At 32.0% G+C, this 12,907-nt stretch overlaps 2 protein-coding genes across 4 annotated transcripts; one reads left to right on the plus strand and one right to left on the minus strand.

The window, feature by feature from the left end:
* The first annotated feature begins 3,019 nt into the window (after positions 1 to 3,019).
* LOC110994683 (prothoracicotropic hormone-like) lies at positions 3,020 to 4,401 on the plus strand. The gene is made up of 4 exons (XM_022261479.2): positions 3,020 to 3,358; positions 3,580 to 3,621; positions 3,880 to 3,990; positions 4,261 to 4,401. Exons 1-4 carry the CDS (start codon positions 3,020 to 3,022, stop codon positions 4,399 to 4,401), a joined length of 633 nt encoding a protein of 210 aa, XP_022117171.1.
* Positions 4,402 to 5,300: 899 nt separating this feature from the next.
* LOC110994666 (zinc finger protein 19) lies at positions 5,301 to 11,121 on the minus strand. 3 transcript variants are annotated; one of them, XM_022261461.2, is made up of 9 exons: positions 10,898 to 11,121; positions 10,521 to 10,612; positions 10,179 to 10,449; positions 9,645 to 9,867; positions 9,007 to 9,219; positions 7,816 to 7,963; positions 6,690 to 6,756; positions 6,031 to 6,174; positions 5,301 to 5,666 (listed from the first exon to the last, which is right to left on the minus strand). In XM_022261461.2, the coding sequence occupies exons 1-9, from the start codon at positions 11,036 to 11,038 to the stop codon at positions 5,430 to 5,432; spliced, it is 1,536 nt and encodes a 511-aa protein (XP_022117153.1). In that variant the 5' UTR covers positions 11,039 to 11,121; the 3' UTR covers positions 5,301 to 5,429. The 3 variants fall into 3 exon arrangements, with proteins under 3 accessions (XP_022117153.1, XP_045486495.1, XP_045486494.1); XM_045630539.1 differs by lacking the exon at positions 10,898 to 11,121 and adding an exon at positions 10,701 to 10,806; XM_045630538.1 differs by lacking the exon at positions 10,898 to 11,121 and adding an exon at positions 10,714 to 10,779.
* Positions 11,122 to 12,907: the final 1,786 nt, after the last annotated feature.

The following is a 12,907-nucleotide window of genomic DNA, read 5'->3' on the forward strand; positions in this document are numbered from 1 at the left end:
TGGTGTCTTTCCTCTACTTAATTTTTGACCTCTCAGTCGGTTATTGTGGCTGAAATTATTTATTTATTTAATAATAAGTAATCAACAGCTACTTAACACATATTATACAAAATACAATACACAAAGCCAAAACAGATTACACAGATTAAATAAATGACAGAAAACAAGCATTAAAAGACAAAGTGTCATTTAAAAGAAAAACAAAAGAATAAAATTTAAAAAAAAGCAACAAATAATACTAAGAATTTATTAATATCTACTACTTAAAAAATTTATTTTGTAATTGGTCGATGCCCAGGTGCCGATCCATTATTTGCGTGTGTAATAAAGCTGTGATTTATAAATGATGTAGTATATATATATTACTTACTAAGTACCTAGGAGTAGATGTAGAAATAAACATATACATAGAAATTAAGTACCGTTAATTAAAAATGCTTCTCGGAAACAGCAGTAAGTTAATATTACCTTTAGATTTTATTTTGGTACGAGTTCGAATCTCTACGTCATATACAGAATTGATCAGAAACTAGGGCAATCTTAGGAATGTTGGGACTTTAGAGTCGTCGTAATTTGTAGCTTATGAAGAATCAGTACAAAAAACGTTTTGTATGAATATCAGAACTTGTCGCGTGAATACCTTTTTGGCATACTTTACCTATTACCTCGAATTATTAATTCATTGTTTTGTCTGGATTTTTTTTAATATTTTCGACGCAATTTTAATCAGTATCCAAACACATTTCAAAAGTGTTCACACCACGAAATCTCCAACTCGAAAGGTACTCTCGAAGCACTAGTTAATTAATCACCTATTCCAATACTACACCTTAATTTGTATACAACCACGGTTTTTTAAAATTGATTTCACTGGAACAAATATACCTACAAAACAAAGACTGTGTTACTTTAGTAGCAGATTGTATCCAAAAACTCTAGGATCTAGAAACAGCCATACACAAAGACGCCAAGTACTTACTTATTCAGTCTGACCGCAGGTTGTGAAGGACGTTAAGCGCTTCCTGCTGTACTGTACAGTTGGAAGCCAGTAGTGAATCCTCCAATAATAATTGTTTATGCAGCATACATATTCTCTATTCTTTAAGACCTTCTGTCGATCTGAAGAGGTGGAGGCCTGGCCTGTTGGCTGTTACACAGGTGTTCTTACCTTTTACAGGCATCATCTTACAAAAACAAACATTTCTCTCAATAGAATAAAGAAAATTATTTATATATTATTATACATTACTAACTTGTTTATTTTGCGCTCTATGTATAAAATAATTAAAGATTATTTTTATAGTGGTAAGGTCAAGATGCTATATATATGTTGCAGCCAACTAGCTTAATTAGCCGTTCAATTAACAGCTTAGACTTTTAACTAGCCGTCTGAAAGATGTTCCGCCAGTAGAACAAACAGCTAAACAAATCGATGACGTTTCATTACTACCTAGACTGTTAATTTAAATTAAATTCCACTTTCTGCCACTCTCAAACTCTTCAATATCTACCAATATGGCATCGGCAAACGACAACTTTGATTTAGTTAAAAGGCTAGACTAATTAAGCTAGTTGGCTGTGACATTTATATATATATATATTGAGTGGTCGGAATAACTGCTAGCGCGATTCAGGCTATGACGTCAAATATATTTGTAACTTAAGATGCGTGTCGTCACAAATTTTTCACTTAGTGGGTTTTCTTACAAATTTATAAATAGATGAAGCTTCGTCCCGCCTTTTATAAGAACTACCTACATTCAGCAATCGATTTCCGGACAGTCAACCCGATAAAATAGGCACCTACTTACGTCTTCATCACAATAGAGGGTCCATTAGACACAATAGCAGAGATATCAATTACAAATCGGGGTTCTAAAGTTAATGGAGCTTTTCATGAACACATCAATCAAATGATAGTATATAAGAAGGAAAATAATATTTTCAGACGTATTATAGATCCAACCCTTGACATTGATTACAGCCAGGGTAAGTTATTTACTGTTTTTAATTACAGAGCAAATTTTTTTTAAATTGAGTACATTATTCTAGGCTGACTTCATAGCTGTGTGCATTAAACCTCCGTCATGACCCCTTAAAAAAATGTTGCTAATTGTAATTGTTGCAGAAATGTCTTTAAAATATTAAACAAATCGCCGCCACTACCCGAGTTTTTCGTCTTTACCACTATGTGACGAACGAAAACTAAACCTCAGAATGACTGAAATAAACTTTAAATCTTATCGGCTAGGTTTAATCAATTAAAATGATTTTGTTTTTATTTAAATAAATTCATAATAAGAAACCTAATTATTCCCCTCTTATTTATAAAAAAAATCAATTTCCATGTAGTCACGTTGTTAACTGTATTGAGTCACAGTCAAATATTTATCGAAAAAATCGTGACCGCTTTAGCTGCGAGTATAACATTGTTTTTTAAAAAACTATGTTTCCAGTGATTCTTATTTTACTAAAGTAAATTTACCAATTGTTTCGATTTACCCTTTTCCTCATACAAAAGATTTTGGAACAAAAGATCAGCATGGTATCATTTATTCCACGTCATTAAATTCGAGCCTGTTGGCATCCCTAATCATCGGCAAAGAAGACAGAGGGTGTTGGCCGAGAGAAAAAGCCGGCGTAAAAAACTCTCGGTACTCTTTTTTAAAAAAAAGCAAATCATCAAACAATTCTACAATATTTAAAACAAATTTAGCAAATTAAATAGAAGTAGCCTACCCAGCACTAGTCCCAGACCCTTTTATCAACTAGATAATCACTGACTTTATAGCTTTTCTTTAACACATTTATTAAATTTAATAAAAGGCAGAGATAAAAGTTACGTTTTAAAGTACTTTCTCCTTGCATCACAGCCACACCATTTGTCCGAAAGAGATGAAAAAGTACTTAAAAAAAAGTGCGTCCAGCACAGTCCAGTAATTTAGACTTTATGATTAATAAGATAAAATATTTAAGTATTTTCCAACCAAATCAATATCTATCGAAACTATATTTTCAGATGCGAAACAGTTTTCTACTATTCGAAGTTTTCGCTGCGTCAATACTTCTCATTCCGTTTTGGACGGTGGCTTTAAAGAAAACCTCAAATGTGGATGAGTATACAATGGAAAATCAAAGAACACACATGAGGCAGAACTACGTTCTTCAAGGGTCAGACGATAATCGTGATGATAATTTCGGTATAGCTTATGCGAGATCCTATAACTCGGATGAATCCGACGAATTGCCTGCTCTTATAGTCGACTATGCTAATATGATACGAAATGATATCGTACTCTTGGACAATTCCGTAGAAACAAGAACAAGAAAACGCGGGAATGTTAAAGTTGAAAACTATGTGAGTTTTTATTTTAAAATAATGACAATTCTCATGTGCTCCTGACTCAGATTATATTTTGTCTCACTTGATATTTTTATAATACGCCATATTTATATATTCGTCGGGTAAATTAATAAACTCATTTCAATTAATAAAATAATTTATACAAATGTATGAAATTACATTTTTCAGTTTTGGATCAATCGCCTTGGTTAATATAACCATTTTTAATATTTCAGAATGGTGACCATCAGACACCTTGTAGCTGCGAACAGGAGAGCGTATGTATTGTTTATAGAAAAAAAAATGTAATGTATTTTTAATCCTTTTTATATTTAACATCGTGAGGAAACCGCCATGTCTTAGACACAAAAAATCGACGACGTGTGTCAGGCACTGGAGGCTGATCACCTACTTGCCTATGAGATTTAAGAATGATCATAAAACCAATCCAGAAATCTGAGGCCAAGACCTAAAAGAGGTTGTAGCGCCACTGATTTTTATTTTGTAATGGTTATATCATTTCGTATCATTTTTAGGGAGACGTATTAATTCTTGGCGAAGACTATGTGCCCAGTTATATTGAAACTATAAAATGTAACACAGGACTCTGTTTGCCACCCTACAGCTGCCAAAGACGTGTATATAATGTAAGTGTATATAATTAGGAAAGTATTTTAACTTTAATATAAAACCGACTTTAAAAACCCACGAAAAGTTTCTTAAATAACAAGATTTTTATTTATATTGATTGAATTCTACAAGTAGTTAAGTAAGTCCAGTTGAAACAAATCAGCCAGTCTCAAATCCGGAAGCCCGATCCTAGTAACCTATAAAGAAAAAATATCTAGGACATCGATATCAGTAGTAATTCCTTATGAAATGATTTAATATATATTAATTAATCATTCATATTACAGATAACTGTTTTAAAGAGAAAGAAATATGGCGAAAAGTCAATGGAAGAACTGCCTGATGATTTGAGAAAACGATGGATTGCTGTCAAGAAGCCCGTATCTGTTGCCTGCCTTTGTACTGTGGATATTCGAGAACACTATTAAATTATATACAAAATTAAAGACTATAAATAAATAAAAGGTTATCATTATATTTCCTTTTATAGAAATAAAACAAACTTAAAATAAGACATTTTGAACTTATGAATTGTGTGCAAAAAAGTCTGGTGAAATTATAATATTACTCAATTTATCGTGTACGAATCTAGTCTTAATAATAATAATCTAGGTATGGTCTTAATCATAGTCAAATGTGATTAACGTCAGAGACAAGTTGAAATGCTGAAATAACGTCGGTCCGTCAAAAACACATCGGATTGGAAATTGAAATTTACGAAAGACATAAATGAACCTGATATATAAATAATGAAAAAATTCTACGATCGACTAGGCTGTATGGTCGAAACAATATAGCCTGCGCCATGGGCGAAAAAAAAACATCGGATTGGAAAACATCAAACTTAGGCTCTATTTTAAAACATCAAATTACCTAAACTTACTTGCTTGAGATGTCAAAACATAGGTTAGGTTTGAAGTTATAACATTTGTCAGACTTGGGATGTGAATTAGATCGCAAACCTACATAATATTATGTTATAGCAAAGTACTCGAAGTTGGGTCACCCCATATTTCATTTATCGCATTATTTTTCCATAGACAATATGATTCCATAGCATCCAACATATGATCTATTATTGTACTAACTAAAGATAATGTGTTTTTTGGTACAATTTGCAATGTTTTGAAGACAGAAAAACACATACGAATATACATACTAGCGGGTTAGAATATGAAATTAAAGATTCATAGCACATTACAAATATTTTATATTATTATATTATAACAGTAATTATTCAATATTTTATTACTAACTGAAAATGTGACAATTCATGCTGTTTATATCGAAACCGGGAAAATCTCAATAAAGATGACACGGTTTTTTACTTGGTTTAATATATTATGTACATCGATAGAGCAAAGGTAGAAAACCTCTTTTCACCAAAACGTGACGGTATCTACGTATACTCTGTGATATTTATACAGTCTGTGTGATGCTTTAGTCTATGGAAATTCTATACGTTATAGTCTGTGGTATGATGGACCGTTTCATGTGCGCCTGGTGTCGGGACCTCAGATAGTTGAGGAATTATGTGCGCTATGGCTACCCGAGCTTCGTTGAGCATTCCCATTTCCCGTCGCAATACTTCCTCGGTCACCGTATGGATTGATTTGAATTTAATATTAATACCGTGTGTTTTGTATACGTGATTGTTTAAGTTCACCTTATAACTAAACGCGACGTTGCATACCTAGAATAGAAAAATAATAATTTTATAAAAATATATATTATTACGAAGTATCGGAATCGCAGAAACGATGATGCAATTATAATACAATTTCTGGCAGCTTCGCAGATAAAACGAAAAATAAAACAATATTTTAGATTTTGACACATTGTGATTAATCAAAATCCAATTACACAGGCGACGTGTTCGAATTTCTTTCATAGAAGCATAGACAATGCTATAGACTAAGTTATATCAAATAAATGTTCCTTACAAAGTCTATTAAAAACTCACTCGGTCGGTCAAAATCAGTCGTCTGCATTCAGCGTTTAGACCTATATACATACAGCAAATAAGTACATAAATAATCAGTTGTAAAATTAATTACCTCGCAACTATAAGGTCGTTCGCCGGTGTGCATCCGCTCATGATTCTGCAATTGATGCTTTGCGTTGAATGACATTGTGCAAGTGTTACATTTGTAGGGCTTATAGCCCGCGTGTATACGTAAATGGCGGGTTAAGTCACATCGCTGGAAAAAATAAGATAATCTATTAATCTTAGTTTTTAGGTTAATAGTTTAATCGATTAAACTTAGTTAATAAACAAATAAAGTTACATTATCATAAATTAATTTGTTTCATTTTCAAATAATGGTAATTAATACTCGATACTGTTACACAATACTGAGAAGTCTCAAGCCTGAAATACAGTTCCGACATATGTTTGTTATGTAACCTGTTTTTCACACTAAATACATTTTAAAGTGAGACTTCTATTACATCGTCTCAAACTTTTTCGTCTTTGTGTTGCATGTCGCGTGACGGTCTGCCGCGGAGTAGGGATAAAGTGAAAGGCACCGAGTAAAATGTAAATGTTGTTAATTATTAAAGTGAAACTTTTTTATTTCCCATTATCATTCCAATTTTCCAAGTATAAAATTAGGATTGGTAAAGCGATTTTTATACCCTTAATGGAATATTATTCCAAAAAATCTTAAACACACAACCCGTTTTATTATTTTCAATTGGCTATAGAATCACTTACCGCAATAAACTTCTTAGAGCACAAATCGCATTGGTATGGCCTTTCTCCTTTGTGAATCAAATTGTGTCTAGAATAGAAAAGAACATATTTTATTTTTTTTAAACTAGCCCCATCTTTTGCCATATTAATATTCTGGTACATCCAGTTGCGTAGCTACTTTGAGTACATTCCGGTGCGGAAGTTGGTGGTGTAACCCCATCGAATGTAAAAAGCAATAAATTTTATATGATAAAGGACATGGATCATGTGTGTGGCATATCAATGAACGGGCGAACAGAACTTGTGTTCATAGACATGGTCCGTCAAAAAAGTAGTGGGGGTTTGACTGGACATTGCTACATAACAGACATCTGAGTAGATCACGCGGAGCCTAACATGGGATTTTTAGGTGAAAATTTACTTTAATGCTAAGGATAGTGCCAGGCCGCACAAGTTCGATAATATTGCGAAGAGGTTGGGATACGTACAATGAATAGGCCAACACGCAGCCTGGATCTTAGGGCCATCTTAGGGCCCATTAAGCATCTTTGGAACAATTTAAAAAGAGTTGTATATGCGAGAAATCCTGTGCCTACGGTGGCACAACTAAGAACAGAACTTTCAGAGGAATGGGACAATATTACGCAATATGTTTTAATAACCCTAATCAAATCTATTATTATAGATTAGAATCCATAAGGGCACGTGGTGGTAATACACCTAATTAAAACATAAAAAACCCTTGCATAAAGCCTGCTTAGGGTTGCCTGGAAGAGATCGCTTGTTAGCGATAAGGCCGCCCGTTGCATCCCTTGTAATTTTTATGTATTGTGTCATTTGTGTTTCTTTGCAACGAAGTATAAATAAATAAATAAAAATAAAGCTTGTGTCTATTGTTAAAAACCAATTTTTTTATTAAACCAAATTTTCTTTTAATTTCTATTTTTCTTCAAAAAAGTTTTAAAGTCGTTTCCAGTACACACACTTAAACTTAAGGATATGACCCTACGCTGTGTTAAAGTTAACGAACCAATATAAACGTTTCAATTTAAATTTATGTAGAAAGTTTGCATACTTAAAATATTTATTTCAAAGTCTAGTTTTTCACTTTGATGCAGTTTATAAGTCCGTCAGTGTATATGGTTACCTGAGTAAAGATTTCTGTGTATAAAAGCCAGCTCCACACACTTCACAGATGTGGTCTTTGATACCGGAATGCTTTTTAATATGTGAAACCAAGTTTGCTTTAAGTGAAAATGATCGATCACACTGTGTACAGTTGAATTTCTTTTTTTCTGAAAGCAAAAAAATTTTGTCCAGAAACAATCTATACTTATGATAAAGAGGTAGTTTTTTTATATATCGTTTTATATAGTTAATCAAAACAGTGTTGGCCAAGTGGCTTCAGCGTACGACTCTCATACCTAAGGTCGTAGGATCCCCGGCTGTGCACCAATGGAATTTCTTTCTATGTGCGTATTTAACATTTTCTCGAACAGTAAAGGAAAACATCGTGAGGAAACCGACATGTCTTAAACCCAAAAAGTCGACGACGTGTGTCAGGCACTGGAGGCTAATCACCCACTTGCCTATGAGATTTAAAAATGACCATCATAAGAACAGATTCAGAAATCTGAGGCCAAGACCTAAAGAGGTAGGTAGGTAGAGGCAGCGTGATTTTTTTTATTTTTATTTATAGTTAATATACAGTATTTTCTATATTAATCCACAAAATTTAATGACTTTTTCATAGTCGGTGTTGCAATGTAAGACAGAGAAAAAACTTAAATCCACAATTTCACTCTAATATGTACAATATTACTTGACCTGGTAAGGGAGCGTTCAGTAAAACGTTCTGTTACCACCTGTGACTCATTAAACCTAAAAATGCCATTTATGTGTATAAAATAATACTAACAATAACACATAATTCAATCCCCACCCCTCATCGTAACGTTCCCCCCCCCCCCCTCCCCAAAAATTCGTTACGTAATACTTGCAACGCTCCCTTACCACAGTATAGTTTTTACAGTACTATCATTATTAAAAGTTGTTTGTAGAAGGGATGTATTTTTTTAAAACTTCAAATAAAACTTATAGTTTTGCTTTTATAGATTTCTGTCACATGAAAACTAATTAAGATCATAAAATATTCATTACCTTTTAAGCAAATGTGTTCAGTTGTCAACATACTAATCTAGTAAATATAAAGTATATATTTTACATGTAGAATAGTCTTAAATATATAACAATAACATAGAAAAACACTATCTATAAATCCTACCTTTGACTACTTACTTGTGTACTGGGTAAGTAAATAATTTAAAAAAATGTTTACCTTCATGTGTTAACATATGATTTCCTAATGTAAACGTTAAAATGCCACAAACAGGGCACACCATTTTTTCCCGTTGTTTTCCAGGAGTTGCATCTCTTGAAACACGAGCAATTCTTTGTTTATCTGTATTCGAGTTTGGTTTAACAATTGTTGCATCTTTTGGTCTCTTCAATAGTATTGGTGGACCTGTTGCACCATTTTTGAGAATTGGAACTGAAAATTTAATTAATTCTTAAGTACGTATGTAAATAATAATTTAAGGGTCTGTTTCACAATGTCCGAATAAGTTCCAAATTAACTATTTATTACTTAATGGTAGGATAAAAACAATTTTTGCACTTCACGACTTTCAGATAGGGCTATTCGTCATGAATTTCCAAGTATCTTATTTGGAACTTTTACACTGTGAAACAGGCCCTTAATATAGTTGCTGAGTTTTTGTTTTAAAGTACAAGAGTTTAAATTATGTTTATTAGATTCTAAATGTTTTAAATCCGAATATTCTCATAAAAATATAGATGTCCCATTGATTGATTGTATCATCAAAAGACTGGAAACATAAAAAAATTAACTACATATTTAGAATAGATAAACTAATATTTTATAATGGTTTTAATTAAGTTAATGATGATACTCACAACATGTAATTGTTGTAGTTCGTTTGTTGTCACCATCAATATGTGTATTTTTCACTTGTTTAACCACTTTGACTTTCCTTATAATTGTTTTTTTGCCTTTAGTATTAAATACTTTTATATCACATAACTTTGGTTTCTTAAATTTGCTTTTTGATTTTTCTAAAGGTGGTAAATAATCATCATCGTCATCATTATCAATACCATAATTTGAGAAGAAATCATTCTGAAACAAATGAAACAATCTTATTCTATAACTGATAAAGTAAGTTTGGTAAACTAACATTGTTGTAAATACAATACTGTTAAAAAATTACAAGTTTTATACATATATTTAATATTACGCCTTTTTTTATAATTATAATTTTTATTTCTGTTACATATTTATATTACCTATAATTGCAACTTAAGTTTAGCCAAATGTCATATTAAAGAAAGAGGTTATTTTTATGAACTGTGTTTTTTGTTGTAGTATATATGCAACTAATAAATTGATACATAATTTAAATTATGGAGCTCTTTTTCAAAAATACTTACATCAAAATCTGTATTTTCTATTTTGAATTTTTTATCATTTTCAACCTTCCTTATCACTGTGTTTGCTATTATAATATCTTTACCATCAACCGGTTCTGAATTAGGAACACAATTTGGTGCAAGGACATCTATTTCCACATCCATTCCTGGCTCTGATTTAACAAGTGGTCCAATCTCATCTTTGATATCAGTAAGGGAATTAAATGCTATTTTCTTTGTGTTTGCAGTTGGTTTTAAACTTTGGATAATTTTTCTCATCTTCCTATCAGACCTAAAAATAAATACATTTAGTTTTTTATTGTAATTATAGCTTTTTAAAATAACAAATTCTTTTATGTGTACCTTTCCGCAACAGTTTTAAGAAGATATGCTTTTTCCAAAGTGGTGCAACATTTAAGACATATTTTTTCAGGAAGGCCATCAGTTGGTAATACCTAAAATGAGTTATTACACTTATTAACTAAAATCCAATACTACACATAATTTTATTACTCATATTTAAGTTAATTTCAATCAACATACACAAAGTAATAACTTTTAAAGTTCCATCTAGTAGAATGTAGGATACAATGCGATATCTATTACGATACGGGGAATTATTGTATATCATGGTAGCGTTCATTAAAGATAATATGGGAAACATACAAATAATAAATATTTATAAAAAATAAAGCTGAAAATATTAATAAATTAGGTAGGTATCAATCAGAGAAACTTACTTTGACATTAGCAATTGCCGTCAACATTTCAGCATAATTTCCTGATAATTTGTATTTAAATAGTGGACACAACGGTTTTTTCGTTGTTAAACATATTCGGCAAGATTTTAGATCAACGCCATCACTAGCGGGATCATACATTTCGACAAACTATTTGAAAAATCCGTAAAATAAAATCGTACATTTAATTAGCACATACACTGTATACTCTTGACTTCACTAGAGGCAGACTGCAGAGATTGTAGAAGATCGAAAGATTAAAAGTAAATGTACTTTACCGTTATCTGTGACCAAAAATTTTTTACCTAAAAGTAAGTTAAAGAAGTTTCTTTGTTTCTGTGGACAGTTCTTAAATTTTTTTTTTAATTTTCTTTATACTTACGGATATAATCATGTTTCTATTAGGATTCCTGAAACTAAGGTTGACATTTTTAATAATGGTCTATAACCTTTGTTATGAAGTAATAATGAAATTAGTCTCTATGACTTAAGAGACCTATAGGATTTTTTTTATTTATTTATTTATTATTCTATAGTGGTGTTTATGCCAAAATCACTAGCGACTACTTTATCATCATTTAAACTTATAACGCTTACATTACTTTCAACAAATTGAAAAATTTCATAATTTTAGTTTTACAAGTCGTCGGAAATATCTGCGAACCTGGCTTAATGACGTCATACAAACTGGAGAGATAGCACAAAAATTGAAGATGTAAAAATAAAAAATATTTTATTTGTGTACTTATTTTTATTGATACTCGTACCTACTTGAAATTTACAAATACTTATTATTTACATTATTTAAAATTCAAATTATTTACAAATTTACAAATAATACAAAGAAAAAGTAGAGAGGAAGAGAAAGTGGCGAAACTATTCTAGAAAAGCCTCGACACCAGACATGGTAGCGCTGTCGTTTTCGTCATGATTGCGTTGGCAACGGTACTGGATAGGCGAAAACGGGGCGGGGTGCGGGGAAGCGCCAGGGGAAGCGCATTCCAGCGAGGTTCGCAGATATTTCCGACGGCTTGTACAGTAGTCTCTTATAGGGGTTTAGTCATGATGCCCTCACAAGTAGGGTACGTTACTACTTAATTTGTAGGAAAATGACAAACTCGACCAACGTTCATACAAATTTAGTTTTCGACTTTTTGTATACACTGAGGTACATATCTTAAATCAGGGGACTTCCTTGTTAATTTAAATTTAGTTCTACTTTCTGCCACCTAGCAAAACTCTTCAAAATGTCAATATAGCGTCAGCAAAAAATAAATAGGTGCAATTAAAAAATGTTGTGATAATAATAATCAAAATTCAACTGGCCTAACTCAAGGGACATAATTTTTGAAGAAATATTTTTTCGTTCACATCTTTTTAATTGAAAAAAGTGTGAGTCTAGGCGCATACGGGAAAAAAATTACGGATGAAACACAATAATAATACACAGCGACACGAATACAGCATTAACATCAGGTGAGCGTCCTACCCGTTTGCCCCTTGTTTTATTAAAAAAAGCAGCTTTGTCGAAGAAAAGAGAGTGATTGAGACCGATTGAAAGAGAGAGAGAAAGTGAGAAAGGTCAAACGTAGCATGGAGCAAATATCCATAGAGCGAGAGTAGGGAGCAAGCGAACGTCGTATTACACATGGAGCGAGAAGTGAGAGAGAGCTGTAGTGAGGAAGATTGATAAAAGGAGTAAGGGAGATCAATTTTTTTTTCACTATTGCCCATTGTTTTTGTAACCGTTTTGTTAGGTTACACATTTAGGTAGTTTCACATCAGAACTTTAGATGTCAATTCTATCGCACAATGTCTTCTGAAGTAAACACAGATTTTTAATTTATTTACATTATCAATAGCACGTCTACAGTGTGTAAACATTGAGTTAAATGTATAAATACAGTAGTAATATTCGACAGTAATATTAGAAATCAAAAGTTTTAGATTTGCATAAATATGAACCGGAATTAAAAATTAGCTTGCCAAAGAAGATTCACTTCTCACATG

The sequence above is a fragment of the Pieris rapae genome, chromosome 12 (assembly GCF_905147795.1).
Source record: "Pieris rapae chromosome 12, ilPieRapa1.1, whole genome shotgun sequence".
Taxonomy (NCBI): domain Eukaryota; kingdom Metazoa; phylum Arthropoda; class Insecta; order Lepidoptera; family Pieridae; genus Pieris; species Pieris rapae.

Bases quoted from the DNA above. Each gene is read 5' to 3' on its own strand.
- LOC110994666 (XM_022261461.2), bottom strand. From the start codon at position 11,038: ATGTATGATCCCGCTAGTGATGGCGTTGATCTAAAATCTTGCCGAATA. The intron at 10,613-10,897 runs GTAAGTTTCTCT...AACTCATTTTAG, and splicing joins CGGCAATTGCTAATGTCAAA to GTATTACCAACTGATGGCCT. The intron at 10,450-10,520 runs GTACACATAAAA...ATTTATTTTTAG, and splicing joins CTTAAAACTGTTGCGGAAAG to GTCTGATAGGAAGATGAGAA.
- LOC110994683 (XM_022261479.2), top strand. From the start codon at position 3,020: ATGCGAAACAGTTTTCTACTATTCGAAGTTTTCGCTGCGTCAATACTT. The intron at 3,359-3,579 runs GTGAGTTTTTAT...TTAATATTTCAG, and splicing joins ATGTTAAAGTTGAAAACTAT to AATGGTGACCATCAGACACC. The intron at 3,622-3,879 runs GTATGTATTGTT...TATCATTTTTAG, and splicing joins GTAGCTGCGAACAGGAGAGC to GGAGACGTATTAATTCTTGG.